Here is a 24,736-nt window from a genome sequence, read left to right as displayed (position 1 = left end):
TAATGGGGCTTATAATGCAAGATTTACATTTATTTTTGTATCAGCAAGAGCCTAATTTCATTAACCAAGTTTATCATGATATAAGGAGATCTTTAATTCGCTAGGCACAGAGAATCATCACCTAAAGTATATGAGCATATGGTTTTCATCTCCATCATTGTAGCCTTAGGTAACTTCCTGAAACCACATCCTTCACTATTAGAAAGTATGTAGTTGTCCCCCCGCCCAGGTCTCTGCCTTCTGTTTCCATCCAGAGATTTCATTTACCCTTCCCGTTAATTCCTAGATTTCATAGTTAAATTGCTGCAAGAATTAAAATAAAGAGAATCTATATTACGATACTGAAACCACATCCCCTTCAGATTCATCCAAGTAAAAAGAACTGGCACTATTTTACCTACATTATCTGCCTAGATTATCCCAAAAGGATCGTTAACAACAGTGATAATTCATTTCATAGACCAAAATCATCTTTACTTGTGATATACCTTGACTATCCCATGGGAGTGTATTTCTTTTAGAGAACATAACATTTAATGCAGAATTGTCTATAAACAGTTTCCTAAAATGAGTTATGATTTGCTGCAGCTTAAACATGTTCACACAATTAAATAAATTGTAGCTGTGCAGCTGCAGCTATATCTATGGATGCAAAAGTATTTAGTTTCCCTAGTAGACTTGCAGTACGACTATGGCCTCCATTGGCCCTTGGGAAATAACAATGGACAAATGGGCCACATAATTCATCTCTGGCAGTCTACCTGAAGAAACCTGGTTTGTGGGAAGAAAAACAAGATTCAGTTCTTCACAAGTCGAGTATCCATGTGCCAAAGGGCTTGTTAAGATCTTTTGAACAGGGTACGTACTATAGAGGCTAAGAAAGTTGCACTGATCCAAGCAAAAACAATATTGAAGGAGAGAGTAATTCATGAGTTTCCAATGCATCAACTCTTTCCTCCCTTAACTTTACAACAATACCGTTATCACTAGGAGGGTGAGTATTCTTTGAAGAAAACACAAAATATTTGTAATTTAACCAGCATAAACAGCAAGACTTCTGTATGCTGAAAATTACTTCAGACCTAAAGAAAGCATAAAATGGATGAAGTGGTGATGTAGTATACCGAAATCCACCTGCCCTTTTAATGCTAATGTCTTTACAGAACAAATTAAGGCATATAAATTTATGAGCCAGTTCACAATATCTATTTTAACTAACTTTCCCTATTAGTCAGGTTTGAATCTTTAAGTATTGGTGACTGGTTTTCTTTCGGACAGCATTTCTAGTGCAGTCAGGACATTTGTAGTCTCTATATATCATCATCATCATCATTATTAATTGTATTTGTTATTCACACTTTCACTTTGGACTCAGGGTGAGGTGTATCAATATGGCTCATGTCCTATGACTTACTAAGAAAAAAATTTCTGTCGAGGAATGGTAATGCTTGAAGTACAGGTTGAACTATATGAATATATATATTTAATTTCAGCCAAAATGGGATCATCATATGCAAATAACACCTAGGGGGTATGTTTCTATGAAACACTCCCTAGGTGTTATTTGCATATGATGATGTTTCTATGAAACATCAGGACTAGGTTTTCAGTGTCTCTGAGGAGCTCAGCAAGAAGAAATGGGAACTGGGAGTGAGTTTGGAGGAAGACTCATGGCAAGGAATTGAGTACATCTTATAGAATGCAGATGAAAGCCTATAAGTTGCCGGTGAAGTCACTGAAATGCAACGTTTACTTGACTACCATCGTGTCTGCACACTCGTGCCCAGCACAATTATTTAGGATAGTTTGATCCCTCACTGCCCTCAAACAAGGGCACCAAAATACTAGTCAATCGGATATTAGCTGTGAGGTATTTGCGAGTCATTTCACAGACTCTCCGCCACAACCTCCCTCCAACCTTGGACACAGAAAGTGAACAAGAGGCCCCTTGGTCATCTTTGGAGTGAACACTGAATGACTTCAGATGACTCATTAACTGAAGTGGACAGTTAACTGCATTGAGGCCAACCACTTGCCCACCAGAGCCATGCCCATCATGGCTCCTGAAAACAACCAAGATAAGAATAGGGAAATAATTAACCTCTCCCTCTCAACAGGAGGATTCCCAGAAGAATTAAAAGGGACTGTGGTGTGCCCGTTGCTGAAAAAATATGTCTGAACCCATATGAGCCTGACAACTACTGCTCTGTCTCTAATTTAGCGTTTCTGGGGAAGTTGGTTGAAAGGGTTGCTGCAGATCAAATATCAGCATTCCTGGAGGAAACTTCAGCCCTTGACCTAGTCAGGTTTCCACCCTGGCCATGGGGTAGAGACAGCGCTAGTTACCCTGATGGATGACCTCCATCATCAGCTGGATGGAGGCAGGTTAGCACTAGGGTTGTGCATCGGGGCCCCGATTCGGACCGTTTCGGATCCGAATCGGCCCGATTCGGACCGGTTCGGGTTCGGACCGGCCCGATTCGGACCGGTTCGGATCCGAATCGGCCCGATTCGGACCGGTCCGAATCGATTCGGGAGCCAATACAAGTCAATGGAGGCCATTGACTTGCATTGAAAGGCTCCCAAATCGATTCGGAGCTGTCCGAGCCGATTCGGGGCCAATGCAAGTCAATGGAAGCCATTGACTTGCATCGGAGCCTCCCGAATCGTTTCGGCCGTTTCGGGGCCAATGCAAGTCAATGTCTCCATTGACTTGCATTGGCAAGCCTTCCCCCGCCTTCCCCGGGGGCTGGGAGGGAGGGGGTGCAAGTTGCACCCCTGAAACTTCTTGGGGATCTCAGGGAGGGTCTTCCCTGAGTCCCCTGAAAGTTTCAAGAAGATTGGACCAAGGGGTCCAATGCTACGGGCTCCCAAAGAGGGTGCCCCTATCCGCTCCATTGGTTACAATGGAGCGTCAGGTTCTCTAGGCTGAACATGTTTCTCCATAGACTTCTATGGGGGATGTTCCTTGGGAGCCCCCAGGATGGGACCCCCTGGTGCAATCTTCCTGAAACTTGCAGGGGATGGAGGGAAGACCCCCCCAGAGATCCCCTGCAAGTTTCATGAAGATTGGACCAAGGGGTCCCCATCCTATGGGCTCCCAAAAGCGTGAGAAAAAAATGATTACAGAACAAGGAAATTGGCAATTTACCTGCTGAAATCACATCCTGAGAGAGCCCTGGCAGAGCTGTTCTGGGAGAACAGCCCTGGCAGAAGCAAAAAGACACATTCCCCCCCCAGAAGTCCACACACGGCGCAGTGGACACTGGTGGGGAATCCAACAACCTAACAGGCCACCGCCTCAAACCACCTCTAACCCAACTGCTCTACTCAGGCCACATCCTGAGAGAGCTCTGGCAGAGCTGTTCTGGGAGAACAGCCCTGGCAGCAGCAAAAAGACACATTCCCCCCCCAGAAGTCCACACACGGCGCAGTGGACACTGGTGGGGAATCCAACAACCTAACAGGCCACCGCCTCAAACCACCTCTAACCCAACTGCTCTACTCAGGCCACATCCTGAGAGAGCTCTGGCAGAGCTGTTCTGGGAGAACAGCCCTGGCAGCAGCAAAAAGACACATCCCCCCCCAGAAGTCCACACACGGCGCAGTGGACACTGGTGGGGAATCCAACAACCTAACAGGCCACCGCCTCAAACCACCTCTAACCCAACTGCTCTACTCAGGCCACATCCTGAGAGAGCCCTGGCAGAGCTGTTCTGGGAGAACAGCCCTGGCAGCAGCAAAAAGACAAATCGGCGCACGCACAACAACAAACTCCTCCTGGGCACCCACTGAGAAATGCTCAGTTACTTCTTGGGTTTACCTTGAGCTCTAAGGCTCACTTTGGGACTGGGAAAAGTTTTCCAAATGGGTGGCATGACTGAGGGACCCAGATTTAATCTCTGGCCCTCTGGTGATTGCAGAATTTCTGTTTGTGTGGTTGGGGGGGGGGCAATTTAGATTGGCCAGGGCACTGGTCCTGTCTGAATTTTTACCTTGGGCGAGCGTTTTTCATCCCCGCCACCCAGAACAGACTCAGAGAGGATGCAGTCACAGCAATTCTGTGCTCACCTCAGTCCTCCTCCAAGAATAGTTCTGGATGGCCAAGAGCCGGCAAGTTGACCTTGAGGAAGACCAATTGCTGGACTCTTTCGGGCGCCAGGCGGGAGCGATACTCGCAGACGGTGCTGCTAGCATGAGAAAATGCCCGCTCGCTCTGGACGCTCGTTGGCGGGCACGAAAGGTAGACACGGGCCAGGCGGGAGAGGGCCGGCCAGACCGCCTCCATCCTGGCCCAGTATCTCAAGGGACAGGCGTTCTCGGACTCCTGGGGCTCACCGAGGTAAGCCCTCACCATCCCAGACGCACTGTCCTCCCTCGGGCACCCGCTGCCCTCAAGAGAAGGAGTGGGCTGGAGGAACCCCAGCAAGAAGTTGCCCTGCTCAGCCTTCTCGCTAGGGTGGCCCGCAGTGGCTGATGTGCCAGCAGAGGCTGGGGGGGAAGGAGCAGCGGACGTGCTGGCTCCTTCCTCCCCTGCCTGGCCTGACACCTCAGCCTCCTTGGACTTCCACCAGACAAGCCTCTGAATGAGCAGCTCGCGCCATTCAGGAATGCTCCTCTCCCTCTCTGCTAAGCTGCCCTTGATGCGCGGATCACACATGGTGGCGAGCCTGTATGTCACAGACTTGCAGAGGGGTTCGAAGCGGCTCTCAAGCCCTCTCAGAAGCCTCCTCGCAAGCGCGCGCACGGCTGGAACAACGTCTGCACGTCCTCGAGCCGGGTCCAGGAAGGGGGCCAGCACCACATGGGCCTTGTGGACCATGGGCACGACCAGACCCAAACTCGCCGTGTCAGACGAGAGCATCTCCGTGGAAGTCTTGAAGGGCGCAAGCACTTCCACGGTCTGAGAAATGATCTCCCACTCTCGGTGGGTGAGCCACTCCCCAGGCATAAACATCCTCGTCTCCTGGACAAGGGCGTCTAAGGCTCTCCTCTGCTCCACCAAGCGCTCAAGCATGGCGCGGGTGGAGTTCCAGCGCGTGCTGACGTCTCTGATAAGGCAGTGCTGCGGCACACCCATCAGGACCTGCTTTCTCTCCAGCCTCGAGACGTCGTACGAGCTGTGAGAGAAATGCGCCACGATCTTCCGGCACTTCTCGATGAGATGCCTGAAGTCAATGGCTTCGGCGGATGAACCGGTTCCCTTGGAGCCGATCCCAAGGGCATCCTTAACCACGAGGTGGAGAAGGTGGGCCGCACAGGAGATGTGCTTCAGGCCCATGCCCTTGACCGCCTTGGTCATGTTGAGGGCACCATCTGTCACCAAGAAGCCCTTGGTGACCCCCGTCCCACTGCCTACCCAGCCATCTACCATTCTACGAATGGTGCCCTCGATGTTGTCTGCCGTGTGCCGCACATCGAAGGGTTCAATGTGCAGCAAGGCATGGCGATAGCCTGCCCGGCAGCCCTCACCCTGCCTAACAGGCTCAACCCCACCCAGCACCTCCCGTACGTCCCACCAATGCGCAGTCAGCGAGATGTACGCATCTTGCGCATGACATGACGTCCATATATCCGAGGTGAAGTGTACGGTCCCTGAAGCTCGGGACATCTCTACCTCCACCCGGCACCTGGCTGCCCTATAAAGAGAGGGCAACACTGTCCTGCTAATCGTGGTACGACTAGGAGGCGTGTACCAGGTGGATATGCGACGGCATAGTCGGTGGAAGTACATGTCGTCGGCCAGACGAAAGGGGTACCCACCCACGGCCATGAGCGCAGCTAGGTCATGGTTCGCGGCCCTACACCCTGCCTCAAACCCCCCTTTTGGCATGCCACTGCCAGCCCGGGCAAGCATCTCCACCATGGTCGCTTGCCTCCCTCTAACTCCACCCGCCCCCTGAGCAGAACTCTTAGGGAGAGCTCTCGAGGTGGAGGTCCCAGGGAGACTCTCCAGCCCCGTGCTGGTAGGTTGTGCCTGCTCAGGCACCCCACTGCCAGCCTGTCTCTCCCCCTGAAGCAGGACAGCCTGGTGGTGCCTCTTCAGGTGGTTCATGAGGCCGCTAGTCGTGTAGTGGCGCTCCTGCCTTCCACGACTAACCCTCTGCCTACAGAGCTGGCACTCTGCTAGGTGGGTTCCCTCCACTATCTGGAAGTAATTCCAGACTTTGGAGGCTTTGGACGACGCAGGCTGGCATGCAGCCTGCGAAGTCCTCTGAGCTGCCTCCTGTGAGGAGCTCGGGCCGGACACACCGTGTCCTGAGGTGGGGACAGAAAGAGGTGAGAGAGGGGGAAGGGGTCGAGATGGCGGGGCAGGGGGTGCCACCTCCATCTCTCCCTCTTGCACCACCTCAACCATCTGCTCCTGTTCCCCCCCCAATTGAAGCCTGCTGGATCCTGGAGGAGAAAGGGGAGTAGACTGGCGGGCCAGTCCCTCACCCATCTCCTCCAGGGCTCTCTGCACCCCCGAGGTGATGCCTGGGGACATGAAGGACAAGCCACTCATGTCCCCAAGGCTCACCCCGAGGGAGAGATCAGGCAACTCCTCCTGACGCCCCCATGCCTCGCTAGCAAAAGGAGCGGCACGAGGGGCTGCCTGATCAGCAGGCCCCGCAGAAGTGCCAGCAAAGACCCCTGCCTGCCGCACCTTAGAAGGGGCGCCCCGTCAGCCGCCTCAATAAAGAGACCCTTGCGGACACTCTTTATTGCACCACTCCGTCCAGAGGTCGGAGTGGTGGAAGGTCGACCCAAGACAGGCCTCTTCTCAGGTGGGGGGAAGGACACTTCCTTCCCCCTCTCACTCCCCTCCACCCCTCTGGTTTTCTGTAGGGCCTTTCCCCCAGGGCCCCTAGCCTGACCTTCCTTCTTCCCACTCATGTTCCCTTGGACAAACTTTTCCTACTAACTGTCTGTAATCTAAGAGACAGGGAAATTTGAGGCCCTACCACTAACTGCCCTAACACTTGTTTCTAAGGAAACCTTGAAACTTATAAAACCCTCCCACCAGCTACCTGTTTAGTTTTTTTAGACCCTAAGCTGACCTAACTTCTATGGAGTTTTCCTGTTCTCTCTCTCTCTCTCCCTTTTTTTTTTTTTTTGTTAAACTAAAGGAACCTGTCTGGTCCTAGCTAAGTTTAACTGTCCCTACCTAACCTACAGCAGGGAAAAATTAGGAAAAAAACCTTTTTAGACTTTTAAAGTGTTTTAAACTACCTGAGTGTTACTAGCTAGAAGGAAGGCTGGAGCAGATTTGTGCACCAAGCCCCCACCTGATCTGCTAAGAAGAACCCCTAAACCTGTTGGCCTCTAAATCAATTCCTGTCTCTACCAGGAAAGCTGGCCTTCAATAAGGCACAGCCCCTGCTGGTTTAAATGTTTTTTTAACTATCAAGAAAATACAATTTTAACCTAAAACCCAAATCACTGTTCTCTTATAAAAATCCTATCTGGCTACTTAGGAAAGAAACTATCTATTCTAAAAAATTATTTGCACTTTATAATTTCTCCTAACACTATGGATTTTACTGCCTATTTAAAGGGTCACTAATTGGACACCCCAAGAAGAACGCAGCAATTCCCCCCAGGAAGGAAACAAACAATCCCCAAAACACCAACCAGCTGCCAGCCACCCAGGGCACTCTCCCAAAGGTGGCAACCAAGCAAAAGTGGCCCTGCAAGGCCCAAACTGCCAAATCAAACCAAGCCTAGCCTAGGCCAACCAAACAGCTTCTGCAAACAACCGCAGCCACCCAGGGCACTCCCCCAAGGGTGGCCACCAAGAAAAACTTGCCCCGCAGGGCCCTAACCAAACAAGCTAACTCTACCAAAGAAACAGCTCCCAACAAACAAGCAGCAGCCACCCAGGGCACTCCCCCAAAGGTGGCTGGCAAAAACTGGCCCTGCAAGGCCCTAAGCTAAACCAACCTAACAAACACAACCTAACAAACTAAACTAAACTAAACTAAAGAAAAAACTAAACTAAAACTAGCCCCCCACCAAAAAAACACCTACACACCTATCAAACAACCAGCTGCCACCCAGGGCACGAAGCCCAAAGGTGGCAACTGAGGAAACCTGTAGAAAAAAACCCAAAACAACCCCCCCCCCCCAAAAAAAAACAAACAATCAGAAACAAGGCAACTTTAAAATACAAGCCCCAACCCCCACCCCCAAAATACTTTAACAAAAAACAACACAGCAAACAGTTAACACAATGAACAGCAAACACAATTCCCCAACCCCCCCCCCAGGCCCCCACCCACAGAAACCCAAAGGCAAAAAACTTTTGAAAAGAGGAGAGAGAGAGAGGGAGAGAGAGAGGGGGGGGGGAAATAGAGAAAAATAGAAAAGCAGAAGAAAAAAACCCCTAAAACAAACTATTGCTGTCTTGTCCAGCGCAGTCCACACAGGCCAGGTCCAGAGAAGTCCACCAGTCCAGGAGTCCAGAAGGCAGCAGGCAGGCCAGCCGCTCTACCAAGCAGGAGCTTAGGAGCAGCAAACAGCCAGCCAGCCAGCCAGAGCTCAAAGTGAGCTCCAGCAAGCAGCCCCTTGCTTTAAGTAGCCTCCTCCTGTGCAGGCTACAAAGCAAGGGGATTTAAAAAATAAAACCCCCTCTGTGAGTGGCCAGAATGCCTGAGCTGAAAAGCTACAGGCATTCTGGTTGGCCACTCACTCCCCCCCTCCCCCCCGCCGCCATTTTAGGCGCCAAAAAAAATTCAGAAAAAAAAAAAAACATTCCAGACAGCCAGGAGGCTTCAGGCAACGGCTGCCTGAAGCCTCCGACTCAAGCCGAATCGATTCGGGCCGAATCGATTCGGCGGTCCGAAACGCCGAATCTCGGCGATTCGGACCGCTAGGGGGAGCCAGAGGTCCGATTCGGACCGTTCCTGGCTCGGAAACGCCCGAATCGGCGACGATTCGGCCGATTCGGGCGTTTCCGAATCCGAATCGCCCATCCCTAGTTAGCACTGCTTGTCTTATTAGATGTTTCGACAGCATTTGACACAGTCGATCATGAGCTTTTGGTTCAATGCCTTGCTGATGCCGGGATATAGGGGACAGTCCTCAGATGGCTGATCTCCTTTCTTCAGGGTTGCAGACAGATGGTAGCTATAGGAGAGAGTGTGTCTAGCCATCATCAGCTCACATGTGGAGTCCCACAGGGAGTAGTCCTCTCTCCAATCCTATTTAATATCTTCATGTGCCCTCTTGTGGTTCTACTCTTCACTGTTAATCCCACCTGGATTGTGGCCACACAGGCAGAGCCCATTGAGTTCTTTTGCTCTTGGTGGGAAAGGGTCCCTTGGCACTTTACACACTCAATGCACGTGTGCCAAGGGAGGAAACTCTGCCCCCCAAAAGCCCATGAACACACACAGAGGGATAAGACCCATAAGTTGTCATGTGCAGTCTTCGGGAGCGTGGCCATATGAGCCCAGTTCGTGACCCACGGATTACCCCATTTCGTGAGTTGGCTCGTGCCCATTTCTAGTTCTTAATCCATGTATCTTGTCTATAAATATACAATGAACATTTTAGTGTTTATTATCAGGTACATTTAATATGGGTAAACCTGGTTAATATACCTATGCTGCTTTCCTGTCCACATACATCTTTCATTTCCTCCACTTGGAATTATTTTCAAGAATAATCTCACCAAAGGACAGGAGAAATGAATGAGAAGCACTGAACAATCACTAGAAGAACCTATCTATGCAGCAGCAGAAAAGGAACTGAAGGCAAAGGAGTACTCCCCCTTCAGAGTACATGATGATTTGGGCATGAAAATACCATTATGTCAGCTCTGAGCCTCTTGGTTTTAAGCTAGGATTTTTAATAAACGAGAATAAAATCTATCCTGGGCAGACGTGCACAAGTGCATTCCCAATGTGGGGCAGTCCTGAAAATGGAAGATGAACATTTGTAACCCTGTATTTAATGATGGAAACTCCACTGAGCTCCCAGGGAACTTACTCCCTCCCCCCAAGCAGAGATAGAAGTAGGCTGTATGTAGGCATTTAATTTTACGGAATTGGTTAGTGCAGAATAAATTAAATGCTCCAACTGAATGCTGCATCAAAAATATAATGGACAATGTCTGTTCATCTATCTAAACGTAAGCACTTTTAACTCCTAAATATTTTTACAGAAGAGAGGTAAGCACATGCTTGTAGGTGACGTTGCCACCATTATTATTTGTTTTTCTGCAACTGTATATCACTTGTTCACAGACAAATCAAGATTATACTGTGCTGAGAATGGGTGTAGCCAGTTAGATAATCATCGGAGAAACCAATTGAGCAAAGTGGTTACACTATCTGAAAAGCCCCGCAAGGAAATGCTTCACCATTCACCTCTGCAGAAATTTTATTTATTGATTTATTTTTGTATTTATATACTCTGCATTCACTTTAGACGTACAGTGGTTCACAATAAAACGATAAAAAACAGTATATCCCTATTAAAACCCATTGATAATTAACATTAAACAATAAACATTAATAAGATGGTGAATATTGAGTTCTAACCCCCCTACCCTCTCCCTCTGCCCAGCTATAGGGGGCCAAGAGCTCTGTCTCATTTGGAGTGAGGGACCTGATTTACCAATGCAAAGTGATTCACCAATGGAGACTTCGGGATCCACTATGGCCTCAACCATATACCTGGTGGAAGAGCTCCATCTTACAGGCCCTGCGAAAAGCTGACAGTTCCAACAAGGCCCATAGCTCTTCAGGGAGCTTATTCTACCAGGTTGGGGCCAGGGCCAAAAAGACCCTGGCCCTGGTTGGGGCCAGGCGAATGTCCTGGGGGCCTGGGACAGCCAGCAAATTCATACCCACAGAGCGTAGTGCCCTGCAGGGGGCATAAGGAGATAGGAGGTCCCACAGATAAGTAGAGCCCAAGCTGCATATAGCCTTAAAGGTTAGTACCAATACCTTAAACTTGATCCAGAAACCGACTGGTAACCAATAAAGGTGATGAGGAATCATCTGAATATGGGCCCTTCAAGGCATTTTGTACCAGCTGTAATTTCTGGGTCAAAGCCAAGAGTAGATCCACATAGAAGTCTGACCTGGAAGATTGGGTTATGGAAACTTTTGTTTCAAAAATTGTTTTCCATGCTCAGGCCTAACAATCTTGTATGCAACCCGGTCCCATTGGCAGTTCTGGAAGATCTGACAGAACAAACCATAGCATACTTGCCAAAAGCAAAAGGCCCAGTTGTGTCCACAGTACCCTTGGCTGCTGGGTGGTTGCCCTGTTGTTCTAAATAAGAGCCTAGTTTGTAGCTGCACAAAATTCCATATCTGATTTAGCAGATGAGGCATTTCTGTACATTCATCTCTTTGTATCCCATTGTAATGAACGGGGAAACCAGATGAACGCAATGTTTTCAACATAATTCCTGTGCCTACAAGAGATTTCTGCTTCCACATATACCTTCTCAGTTTAAAAAGGCACAACAAAAATGATGCTGCTGCGAATTCTATTCTCAGCACATAATGATACATTACGTCAAGCAAATATCTTCCTTTTTTGTGAGTGTATGAAGGGGTGTCTTCTCCATGAGAATCTAATAATTCAGCACAGGGTGGGGGTGGGGACTTGTGTTCACATCACAGTTCTTTTCATTTACAAATGCATCAAGACTTTTTCCAATAGCGTCGAGCAAGCAATAGTGTCGAGCAAGCACCTTTGCCCTTAGAAAAATTAAATGTTTTTAAAAACCTTAGTACTCAGTTGGTATGCATTTCAAATATGTCTTGTTGTCATAAGACAGACCAAACCTATTTGAACTGAAACACTTAAGGTTGCAAGAGAAAGTCATATGTCAATGACCTAAATTAAAATTCACAGTTTGGTTAAGCCTTTGTGTTTTCAATTACTTCCAGAAAGTAGTAAGAATTATTTCTCTGCCCCCCCACCCCAAGAACTGGACATCTCTTGGTCTGCAAAGATTTGCCTTTTGCTTTTAAACTTTTGCAGCCTCTTTGATCTGCTGCTTTGCTAGCCTTACTTAAAACAAATAGTTTTCTTTTATCTCTCATTTTTACTGGGTTTTGTCTTCACAAAGATGGTTTAAATCCAAATTATTTGGATTGGTTTCTATTAAAACGTTTATTATTAAAAGCATACAAGTCTGAATTTGGTCTCGGAATTTGAGAAAATAAACATTCATATAACCCACAAGAGAAGGTTGAATAATAAGAGTATGGTTAGATATGTTGATATAGAGAACACTGGGAAGATTGAGAGGTATATAGAATTGCTCGTGAACTGTTAAGGTGTGCCCGTTCATATACAATGCAATGGATATGCAGTGAATTTTTTTTAAATACATTTGATAAAATATTTTGCAAAGGAAAATGAAATTTTATTTATGTAATATCGTTTCCTTCAATAAATATGTCACAAGAGCCTGATCCTTGGGCAAGAGCCCCATGTGTGAATTAGAATGTGCCTGGTTTTTAGAAACTGCCAGGTTTACTATTGCAGTTCTTCTTGCTGCAGTCTTGGCCAGCTATGTAGCATCCCACAACAGTGACAAAAACAAATATAAAATGGCAACCAAGATGAACACCCTGAAATTACTTCAAGTTGCAGGGATTCTTAAAACACAGCCCTGAAATAGATCTTGATGACATTCACTCAAAAATAAACTGACACATGAAGGGCAGTCACCTTCACTAAGCCTTCTTGAAAAGCCACATTTAACTAAATATCCATAAAAGTGACTTGATGAACTTGCAGCGGAAGCCATACCCCAAAGTACCAATGTCCTCCCAGTCTGACAAAAGTAAGGCCATAAGCACCTCCATTGCAAGGAGGTAAGAAAGAACATATGGATGAAAGCATTCCAAGAATAAAGGGAAGAACTTCAAGGTGGATCCACAAGTATGCAGGTGATCAATATCATAGAATCATAGAATCATAGAGTTGGAAGGGGCCATACAGGCCATCTAGTCCAACCCTCTGCTCAACGCAGGATCAGCCCTAAGCATCCTAAAGCATCCAAGAAAAGTGTGTATCCAACCTTTGCTTGAAGACTGCCAGTGAGGAGGAGCTCACCACCTCCTTAGGCAGCCTATTCCTTAGGCAGCCTATAGTTAGGTCACAATAGAAATTATGTGTTTCCTGTGACAGGTCTGTGTTAGGACATGAAGAATGAGATTTTTAATAAGCTGCAGTTTTGAAACTATCTTCATAGGCAGGCACAAATGGAATGCGTGTCTATGATCAATACCAAAGTATGAATGATCAAGGTCATGTCTTTATGAAAGAAGCCAAATGCCAAAGGTGCTTTACCTAGTTTAGGCAAATGAATCAGTAGCCTTATAATCCTGCAACAAAGCAGAGTTCAGAGTAACCCTAATAACCTTATCCTTCAAGGAGAGCATAGCCCCATCAGCAACCTTCTCAACAAGCCCAATATCCCAGATTTTGACTTTGTCTGGATTAAGCTTCGATTTGTTAGTTCCTGTCTGGCCTAACACAATATTCAGGCATTGATCAGGGACTGCTATTGCTCCTGATAGGATAAAAATGAAAAAAGTTGGATATCATCATGGTATTGATGGCATCATGCTTTGAACTGATAGAGAATATTTCCTGACACTTGACTGTAGGTGTTAAAGAGCACCAAGGTCAAGATGGGGACAAAACCCAGGGAGTAGAGTAGCAATCACTCACTACTTTAGAAGTAGAACATCATGTTTTGCAAAGAAAATCCAGCTGCAGAAGCACATTGAAAGTGCATTATCCAACATATGGATAATGAGCCCCAAAAGGATCTGATGGTCAATCACTTCAACTAGAAGATCATAGAAGCGCATAAAAGGCCTATATGGCCCCTCCTCCAAATTTCTGAACATCTAATCAATTATACTTCCTAACGATGACCTTGTGGCATGGAAACAGGTTAGTCTGGTTGAACTGCATGGGGTTGTCAAGTTGGGGGTGGGTTTTAAATCTCTGATTACTGCATTTGTATTGTGGTTATATTCTCTGCTGTAAACTACCATGAGCCAGCTGGCCTAAGAGCAGCGGTCAACAAGTCCAATAATAAACAAATAAACAATGTCACTGAGAAGTCCAGAAAAATTAACAGAATTAACAGAATTGCATTCCATTTGTCCATTTCTAAATGCAGAGTCAGCACATCCAATGCAATCTCTGTTCTAATATCTAACTGTTCTGGGTCCAGAATCTCATGATTCTTGAAATTGGTCCAACATTGCCTCCTCAAACAGCTTGCCTCAATGAAGCAACCTTGAAGGCAGACTCTAATCTTTCTAATCAGCTGACGTCTGGAGTCAGGCAACATCTTCAGAAGTGTATTAATCAATATTTCCTTAGGACAAACCAGTCCCTCCTCAAAAGGTCTACATCATGGCAGCCATGAAGGAAACTGTTATATTTTTTATAGAGGAAAGTAATTGGGTTACTTGAAACTGCTTTGTTTACACCACAGTAGTCTGTAAATAGTTTGCTATCAAAAAAAAAGTGTGTTGAGATATTCTCTTATTTAATGGAACTTACAGTCATGTTAATCTTAAAATGACAGACATTTTGTTGAAATAGATCACCAGCTGAGACAAACTCATCTTAGAAGAAGGGAAAATTTATATTTAAAAATCTCTTAAAATCTGCTGTTTGTTTTTCAGCACTGCTTGAGCAGGGCAGAGGCGAGACGAGATGCTGCAAAAGTAGCTCTGATCAATTCTCTCTTCAATGAGTTGCCTTGTCGCAGGATCACAAAGGAGTTCATTATGGAAAGTGTTCAAGAAGCTGTTTCCTCAACCAGTGTAAGTACCACATATAGCCTCGTGTGTTGTCATCTGCTATGTTTACAATAAACTACAGAACAGTGTAGAATGATGTAATGTTCTTCAGAACAGTATTACCATTGATGGATTCCAGCTATTATGACTCATGCATCTGTTCCCTATCCTTACCTCTTCACCTCTGCAGTACACTTTGCTTGCAGGGTCAGGAAAAAAAGCTTTTAGAATAAAAGGCTAGGGAAGTGGTGAATCTGGAGTTCATTCCCCTTCAAGGGCATCTACAACCGATTCTTGCTTTGAGGGAGTCAGCCCTTCTTCTAAATTGCTATTAGTGTAAACAGTTGTTTATACCATAAAACAAGGAGGTGGCTGACCCTATGGACCTTTGATTATAACCTTCAGAAGTTCAAAGGTGTAGCTGAAACAGACACATGGGACTTTACGCACAAATGTGCCATGTTATGAAAATATGAGTATCCTATTTATTGCATTATTTTCACCAAGAAATTAACAGGGAGTTAAAGGAATTGATCTGCCCTCTGACCCTAGAACCTCTGCCAATCTTTCCCTCCAAGGAGTAAGACAAGTCTTATTCAATAGTTGGAATTTCAACTTCAAATAATGGAAAAGTTCATTATCTGCAATTTTCATGATATATGTAGTCACTATTTTATGTGAACATTGCGGTGTAGGTGACCATTTCTGCATGGAGGGGTAAAACGCAAGTGGCTTCCTGCTTGCAAACGCGGGATGGTAAATCTCACATTTTCAGCCCTTCTCATGAGGAGACCCCTCCTGTATTTTCCCTCTGCCCCATCACATTTTTTTTGCAAGGGAAAGCAACACAAATTTCTCCCTCCGCTCCTTGGCAATCACAGCAGGCCACCAATCACAGCACAGCAGTTCTCTCATGGACTAAAATTTTCTCGCCCCCGCCCACCCGAGCCCCCAAATTAATTTTTTTTAAAGGCACTTTGGCAAACCATTCTCTCTCACTCACTCTTTTGAGCAAGGATTCTCAATCAGGGTTCCATGGAATCCCGGGATTATGCAAGAGGTCCCCAGGGGTTGCGCGGCCTTTTCCAGAAGTTCAGATGGCCACTGATATCTCTATAACATGCTTTTAAATTGTGATGGCTTATAGCCTAGGGCAATAAAGTTTATTAATTCACTGACATCACTAGATATCACTGGAACACACCACCCCAGTTCCTCTACAGGCCTAGGTTTTTTTCTTCACAACGGAAATGGTAAATGATCGATTGATTGAGTGCCTGGTTCCCACAACTTACTTCTGTGCTCAGTTCCCTGGAGGGGCATAATTAAAAAATTAATAATAATAATAATAATAATAATAATAATAATAATAATAATAATAATAATAATAATAATAATAATAATAATATCACCACTTCAATGTTCCTCAAAACCTAAAAATATTCCTGGGGTTCCTCCACAGTCAAAACATTGAAAAAGGCAGTTTTAGAGGACTGTTGTGTGGCTAGGGCAATGCGTGTGGAATGTGTTATATAAATGCTAAGTATTTGTTCCATGCATGCTCTTTGATGGTAGAAGGAGTTATCACCAAAGGGAACCAAGCCTTGAATACATCTGAGGCAGTTCCTGAGCATTATCCATAATTGCTTACAATGTATGGGGGGGGGACCCATATCTTATTGCATTTAGTTTGGATGTAGCTCTTTTTTTCAAACCTGATATCTGAAAAGTTGCCTTTAACCCCCAATAAAATATTGGTCCAATAAAAAGTAAATTAGTGTATATACCTCCTCTTATTTCACCCATAATTTAAGTGTATCAATTAATAGTAATGTTATTAAGATAAATGATCAGGAAAAGCTAGTTACATCCTGCCCTTTTCCCCTAGGAACACATACATTCTTGTTGTAAGTTGTAAAACATAAAGGAAAGCTAGCAGTACCTCCAAGGCAAAATCAACTCAGTATAGTGACCTGGTCCTGCAATTTGCTTCCTTGTATCTCCATTTCAATGCTTTATTCTTTACTACATTACTGCCTCTGGCAGGGAAGTGAACTGGCAAGGTGCTTTTGTCGCTAACTATACCAAAACCATATCAGACAGCTAACATCTGCATTTGAGGTTAGCTGCAGTTGTGTGGGTCAGCTTAGTGTTCATGCACACCATCATTAGCTACTGTGTTTCACTGCAGAAGTGGCTGCAGTGCTTAATGGAATAGATGCTTAAGTGCCCTGCCCCTAGACTGAGAAAACTACATACATGTAACGTTACTATTTAAGTCTTCATATAGAGGCACCATGTAAATGCAAGCTATGGGATTTTTTAAAAAAATCTTTACTTCCCATAATTCAGCTTTATCATTTATTCATTAAAAGTAAGTGCACACACAGCTTTGAGATTGATCTGTAAAGCTTCAGAAACACATTCAGGTAATACACAGTGCAGTCCTGTGTAAAGTTACTCCAAATAAGGACCATGGATTTCAGAGGGGTTAGCTGGAATCGCTTTGCATAGCATTGCATCATTAATGTATTGAGTTTAAAAGCAAATGAACTCCCACATTGCTTTGAAGATATCCATTTTTAACTGTCCTATTTCTTACAGTTGCTTGCATAAAGTAAATGTGGGGCGGTATCATTTGATCATAATTTTTTACAGATATGTCGAAGGATGAACAAATCCCAGTACACAACTATTCCCCATACACAGCGCAGATGTGTATAATGGCATGCTGCCTCTGCAAAGAGGTTACATAATCCCCTTGGCTCAAAGCAAGTATTTTCCCATCGAATTACAAACAAGATATCACCATAATGAGTCGTTCAAGTGGTTTCCCTGCCATCACCAACATTACAGTTAAAATGTGTCCAAATGGAGTAAGATCTAAATAAATAATTGCACTGTTAGAATGTTGTGGCTGCAGATGAGTTTATCAGATCCAGGCTTTTGCAGTTCTTAGTAGCAGGAAAATTGTTCACTCAGTAAATGCTAACAGAGTTGGAGACTCGAAAGGGCTGAGCATCAGAGTTTGGACAGTTTAATGAAATCCTCCCATTCCTGCAGAAGGAACTCCTGATAAGAATAAGAAAGAAGATTTGAAATGTCTTGAGAAGAGGGTTGAGACTAGCAAGCCTCTGGGGAAACACGCAATTTGAAATTGTCCCTCTTCCATTGAAAACTCTCTGTTATGAGATGCTGGGAGGGGGTATGTGGGAGAGACTATAATTTAGATGTGTTTGCCCAACTGCAGAGGAGGTCTGGTATATGTCTCGGTCTGTGGATGAAAGGAGTCCTCTCTTTTCAAGGTTTACGAGTCTCATGCCCTTTTGAGGGACAATGCTAATCGACATAACGTTTTGGAAAATGGACCATGATTTATTTAGATGTGATTTGGAGAAGAAGGTCCATTTCATGCAATTCATCATTTTTTATGGAAAATTTGCAAGGTAAAAGCTTAGAATTGCAGAGTTCTGGGCAGATGTTCTCAAGGATATTTAAAAGCCAGCATAAATATTTCAACAGCAGTGTGTTAATGTTAAGGCATTTCAAAAGCTATAAATTTGCTGACAGTTCTGCTCAAGAAACTTGTGTACAGAGTTGTGTTCAGCTCTGCATAACTTCCCTAGATCATCAAGGAGTATAAGAAGGAACTTCCTGATTTTTTAAAAAAGGTTTTGTGTTTAATCTCCCAAATGGAAAAAACCCTGTATATAAAAGTTTGATGGAAGAAATATGTCCCTCCACCTGCACCTCCCGACCCTAAAGTGGTGATTGGCATTTTCCTGGGCATGCAAGAAAGGGCCACAATAGCCAAGCGCTGACACAATCCCTTCTGCCCACCCATCTGCCTAAATTCACAGAATCAGCATTTCTGTCAGATGGCTATCCAGCCTCTGCTTAAAAACTTCCAAAGAAGGAGAACCCACCACCTCCTGAAGAAGCCTGTTCCAGTGAGGAACTGCTCTGTCAGGAACTTCTTCCGGGTTTTTAAGTGAAAATTCTTTTGAATTAATTTCATTCCGTTGATTCTGGTCCAACAAAAAACAATTCTGCTCCATCCCCTATGTGACAGCTCTTCAAGTACTTGAAGATGGTTATCGTATCACCTCTTAGTAGTCTTCTCTTCAGGATAAACAGACCAGACTCCCTCAACCTTTCCTCATACGTCTTGGTCTTCAAACCCTCACCATTTTCATTGGCCTCTTCAGGATGTGCTCCAATTTGTCTATATTCTTCTTCAGTTGTGGTGCTCAATACTGAACACAGTATTCTGTGAGGTCTAACCAGAGAAGCGTAAAGCAGTACCATCACCTCTGGTACTTCTTTTGATACAGCCCAAAATCCCATTTGCCTTTTTAGCCATCAAGTCACACAGCTGATTCAATGTGTGCTCTACTAAGACCTTACCAAACAAATCAAGATTGCACACTTTATGTTGCAGGGTTAGTAACAATCTGTGGATGTGAAAATTATTTACATTTGCCACTTAAAAACATGGTGATATAATTCAGAAATCTTTTTTTTTCTGTTGAAGGGTTCTTTACATGATGCTGATGACCCAAGTACAAGCATTGGTGCTTATCATTATATGCTGGAGTCCAACATGGGGAAAACAATGCTGGAATTTCAGGTACCAGCCTCCTTCCCAAATGCCACATGTAGGAATTTTTAAAACATGTACTGCAGTCCTTATGTACATTGACTCCACTTGCTCTGTCCAATGTGATTTACTCCAGGGTTAATCTGCATAAGACTTTTGTGGATTTAATATAAGATGTATCACTGGTGCATTTCATCATTTCTTCTTCTGTAAACATTTTTTATATTGATGGGCTAAGACAGCATCTTTAATTATTTCAGTCTTTTAGCACTGAAAAAGAAACTCTTGAGAGTAACTCAATAATGGTTGTAGATGCTTTTCAAAATTAAAATAGTGTGGTTTTATGTTTTCCCGTTGTACAATGTTTTCCAAGTTGGATTCCAGTTGGAAAGAAACTGCTTGTTATTCAGCCTTACATTTGTTTTGTGTACTGGAAAATCTAAGCAGTCCAAACTGAAATTTCCTTGCATTTAAAAAAAAAACCCTATCCAAGTCATATTTTCAAATGCTTCCAACAAACACATTTCCTTTACAAGTACAGCTATACCAGCTTTGCATCTTATGACTTTCCCTAGTCATAAGAAAAGCAAAGTTTATCATAAGAGAAGAAAATCACTCAGCCCAATTATGCCTTTCTGGAACACGTGACAATATATCAACTCTGAATGTTTTCATGATGGACCACTGGACCAATTCTGGTTTATCTCAATGCACTGCAGACAAACTTAACAAGTGTCAAAGTAATCCAGATTCTATTAGACTAATTGCTATCTCACTTTTGAGGGCAATAAAATCTTCATTCTTCTAAACTATGCCTTTTATTATTTCTCTCTACCCTAAGATTCCAGTAAAACAGGCAAATAATCATTTTATGTAGTTTTCCCGTTGTTATTATAAAACTAATCTTTCATTTAAATCAGGCTCTTTATAATTTTGAGATGGTCAATGAGGATAATATAGTAATGGCCTATAAATTTAAGTTGTATCCACATAAACCACATTTTATAATACCAGAGCTCTTGCACAATCAAAATCAGCCACATACACAAAACAAAGAGTGGGGAAACTATGGTAGCCACTTATGTGAAGTATTGTATCCTCACTTGTATTATTACCTTTGCAAAATCTTGTTCAACCAATTTCTGGATATTTTAATATATGAGGAAACATTTTTTTGCAAAGCAGAGCTGCACTATTTTTCCACTTGTGCATTCCTGAATTCAAGCCACTGAATGTTTTATCCTTGTGCAAACTGGCTGCCTATCATGTGTAGAAGCAGTGCAAATGGTTTCTGTAAGACTTAGTTTCAGGATTGAGAAGTAATTGATGATTCACATAAAATGGACCAACCACACTTCGGTCATCGTACCTTGGGCTTAAGCATCCCTTTACTTCTCCTTCCTCCTCACACTGTTTTGGGTTCCCATTGGAGAGAGGCAGGGCATAAACTAAGTGGATGGATGGATGGATATTATGGATCATTTCATGTCCACCCATTCCCTAACCACATTCAAGGTTGTTTTCCCAAAAACAGAGTATAAAGAAGAAAAACTTGCTCATCACCTTTCAGAGTCTCCTGTTCAAGAATTCATTCAGTGCTATATGAATGCATAGGCTCTGTTTCAGTCACCATGCTTTTGCAAGTTCTAGCACAACATCTTTAGTTTTAACTCCACTTCTCTTGCAATACTCCAGTGAAGAGTGCAAAAACCCTCTAAGAAAAATAGCCCTTTGGTAGGAAGAAGTAATCTTCCACATGCAGAAGTACACTTTGAATCCCACCCACTGCTTCCACACAAAGTCCATTATTTTCTTATCATAAAATATTTTGTTTTAAGCAGCGTAGTCAGTAACCAGTTACTTTTATTCTGCAGGAACTGATGATTGTCTTTCAACTACTGCATTGGAATGGAAGCCTCAAAGCCCTGCGTGAAACAAAGTGCTCTCGGCAAGTAAGTAGTCTTGTAAAACACAATAGTGTGTCAGTTATCCTTGATGTTCTCTTAAGAACTACCAATGTTTCAACTCTACTTAACAGGCTCCTTATCTTCTATAAGCACAATTCAGCCATTGATGATGTAGTAATGGTCTATACATTTAAGATGTATCCACACAACCCACATTTTAGAATTCTTGCGTCCTTGCACAATCAAAATCACACACACAATACAGGGATTTAAGTAAAAAACACTCAACCTTAGCTGTCTGCTACTAATATTAGAGGGATTTCAAAAGCCCCACTGTTAGTAATGATGAATGAGCAAAGACCTTGGTTCTGCTCCAAAGAGCCAATAACAGAGAGAAATTCACTGAATGGATACTTGCCAAGTTATGTTTTCATACAACCATGAGTTAGGGGGGCCTCAGGAATAATTAAGGGAACTGATAGAAATTATTGCTCACTTTTCTGAAAATTGAGCAAGAGCTTGTGCAAGAGCAGGGAACAATTTCTGCTGTTTCCCTTTCTCACTATAGCCCTCTATGTCCCAACCCTTGAGAGCAGCTTTTCATGGGGCACAGAGGGCCATGGGAAGTGGTTAAGCAGCAAAGTTCTGCTCTGAAAACTCAACTACATTTGTGCTTCCTTGAATCCAGATGCTGTAATTTAGGTAGTAAAGGAGTTACAATATATTTATGACATATATTTATGACAGGGACAAGCCTGTGTGGAAGGAGGAATGTGTGACAGTCTCAGTAGCTTTTTGTCCAACCTCACACCCATCCTCCCATCTCCATTTCTGGATTAAGAATTTTAAAAAAATGGTGTGGTTCGCATTGCTGCGGGACTGCAAAGCTACATGCTCTCAATAAAAATGAAATATTCTCCTCATTGATCTTGGTAATTTTGGGATTGGGCACCCAAAACACATTCCTGTGGTGTTTTCTGGCAGTTGGGTATTAACAAGGGAGGGGGAGGGGGGCTGTGATGAAGCAGCTCTCTCCCGGTTAGCTTGATGTCCATGCTCTGTATTTTAAATCTTTACAGTGAACACACAGTCGTCGGGGTCCATTTACCATGGCCAGCCTATCACAAATGTTGTGGCATTATCCTGTGGCAACACAAAGTGTACTTAAAAAAACGTTTTGTCTTATGGTGTTTCCCCATAGCAACACAGCAATGCTTTTTTTATTATTATTAATTTTGAGGCTCGGGGGGAGGGTGAAGAAGTTTGAGTCCCCATAACTACAGCTGTGAAGGGATTGGTGGCTTGCTTTGATTGACAAGGTGAGGAAAGGGGAGATAAATTTGGGTTGATTTCTCTTCTGGCTTCTCCGCCACCTCATTGGGAGGCAAAAAGCCACGATGACAGAGGGAAAATGCAGGAGGGGTGTCCTGTCAGTAAACTTGCAATCGCATAGCTTCCAATCACTTGTTTGCAAGTAGGAGGCAGAGCACATTTTATGCCTCCATGCTGAATTGGTCAGCCTCACCCTATTTGTCTATCAGGACTCAAGGCAGCTAACACTAATATACCGTATATACTTGCACATAAGTAGAGTTTTTCAGCCCTTTTTTCAAGCTGAAAAAGTTCCCCTCGGCTTATGTGTGGGTATAACAAAAAAACAGCTGCCAGACAAGACAGGAAGGTGGGAGACAAGTCTACTTGCCTGAAGAGCAGAAGCAGGAACAAGGAGAGAGGCAGCAAGCCCGGGAGGGAAAAAACAGTCTCCGCCTCCCCCTCTCCCTGCCTTAACGAGGTCAGAGGCTAGCAGGTGCAAGAAGCTGAAGGAAGCTCTGAAGCTCTCTGAGCCGAGAGCAGAAGGAGGAAAAGCCCCTAGAGGAAGGCATGGAAAGTGCAGGGAACACTGAGCTAAGAAGAAGGGAAGCAGCACAGGACTGGATATCAAAAGGCAAGACTGTTCAGAGGGAAAGAGGGAGGAGGAAGGTGAAAAGGGGGGAAAAAGATCCTACCCAAAACTGGAGGGGGTGAGGGGAGGAAAGGAGAAAAAGCCACTACCCAAACACCACCCTTGGCTTATATGTGAGTCAATAAGTTTTCCAGCATTTTGGGGTGAAATTAGGCGCCTCGGCTTATATGAGGGTCAGCTTATATGCGAGTATATATGGTACTTTAAAAACACACAACCTAAATAATGTCATCAAAATTGAACTAGAAATTAAATGGTGAAAGGAACTAGAGTACTCAAAATGTTGTAACATCCATCAATCTCTGGTCACTGTTCATTTTCCAAATCTTGAAATTAATCCACAAGAAGTAATGGAGCCAAGATGGCCTTTTTAGGGAGAGTATTTGAAAGCCTAGACACCATTATTATATCATTAGTGTTCTGCATTAAAAGCTAATGGAGGGAAGGTCTCCGTCTAAGTGGGAGTCCTCCTGGCCCACAGTCCTGATTCCCGATCATTGCTTGACAGGTCAATGGGGAAACTGGGGTGCTCTTGGCCTTTGCAACATAATTTCTAGTATAACCAGACTGGATTATATATACATTTCCTTATGTTCTGTTTTTAACAACTTCACTTCTTTTCTATTACTTTTATTTTGCCTAGGTTTTGTTCCCCAATTTTGTGGGGTGTCACCACAGCATAGTATAGTGGTTAAAGTACAGCAGACTCTAATCTGGAGAACCGGGTTTGATCCCTCCACATGTTTGATTCCTTTACTCCTCCACATGCAGCCAGCTGGATGACCTTTGCCTAGTCACAGTTCTTTTAGAGCTGTTCTTACAGAGCAGTTCTGTTAGAGCTCTCTCAACCCCACCTACCTTACAGGGAGTCTGCTGTGGAAAAAGGAAGGGAAAGGTGTTTGTAAGCCACTTTGGGACTCCTTCAGGTAGTGAAAAGTGAGGTATAAAAAACTAGTTCTTCTCTTCTGCTGCTCAGTGAAACACAGATTAGCATGATGTAGCTCACTGGTCATCTCTGGTACACGTCACAAAAGTCCAGCTCGCTGTTTTAAAAAAGAAAGAAATCTAATCCTGATGATGTAAGAGGAGAGTATCAAAATGAGGTAGCAGTAAGAGGACCTGCATGATACAGAAGCCAAGTATGTTAGTATCTATAGTGCCCTCCGGGGGCAGGGGGCATCTTACCAGCACCCATGATTACATTTCCTTATGTAATCAACCTAGACCACTAATTCACTTCCCCCAACTCAGGGTTACGATGCTTTACACAGGAGAAGAGCCACAGTGCTACAACCTGCCTCGTGTTCTGGCCTTCTTATCCTGCCAGCTTCTTCCCCTTCCCCCCTTCCTCCCTTTTTATTGCCTCGACTTCACGCCTGGTCCTTGAGTTAAGTTCCCCCCTCTTCTCCTCCCTGGTTTGCCTCAAAATGCCTGGGTCCAAAGAGCCATTGTTCTTCCTCCCAGGCTTTCTCACTGCCTCTACATT

General features: G+C 44.3%; 1 protein-coding gene across 2 annotated transcripts in view; it reads left to right on the top strand.

Annotated features, from left to right (window-relative positions):
- LIX1 (limb and CNS expressed 1) overlaps positions 1-24,736 on the top strand; it is a 48,831-nt gene that overhangs the window by 20,611 nt on the left and 3,484 nt on the right. The window contains exons 3-5 of one of the 2 annotated variants that reach the window (XM_077347681.1): positions 14,664-14,804; positions 19,315-19,410; positions 21,255-21,332. In XM_077347681.1, the coding sequence (XP_077203796.1) occupies positions 14,664-14,804; positions 19,315-19,410; positions 21,255-21,332 (315 nt within the window). The remainder of the gene's footprint in view (positions 1-14,663; positions 14,805-19,314; positions 19,411-21,254; positions 21,333-24,736) is intronic. The other variant, XM_077347682.1, reaches the window with a different exon arrangement.

Source organism: Paroedura picta, chromosome 7 (genome assembly GCF_049243985.1).
Source record: "Paroedura picta isolate Pp20150507F chromosome 7, Ppicta_v3.0, whole genome shotgun sequence".
NCBI lineage: Eukaryota > Metazoa > Chordata > Lepidosauria > Squamata > Gekkonidae > Paroedura > Paroedura picta.
Note: the sequence above shows the minus strand (reverse complement) of the source record. Positions and strands in the feature narration are given on the sequence as shown.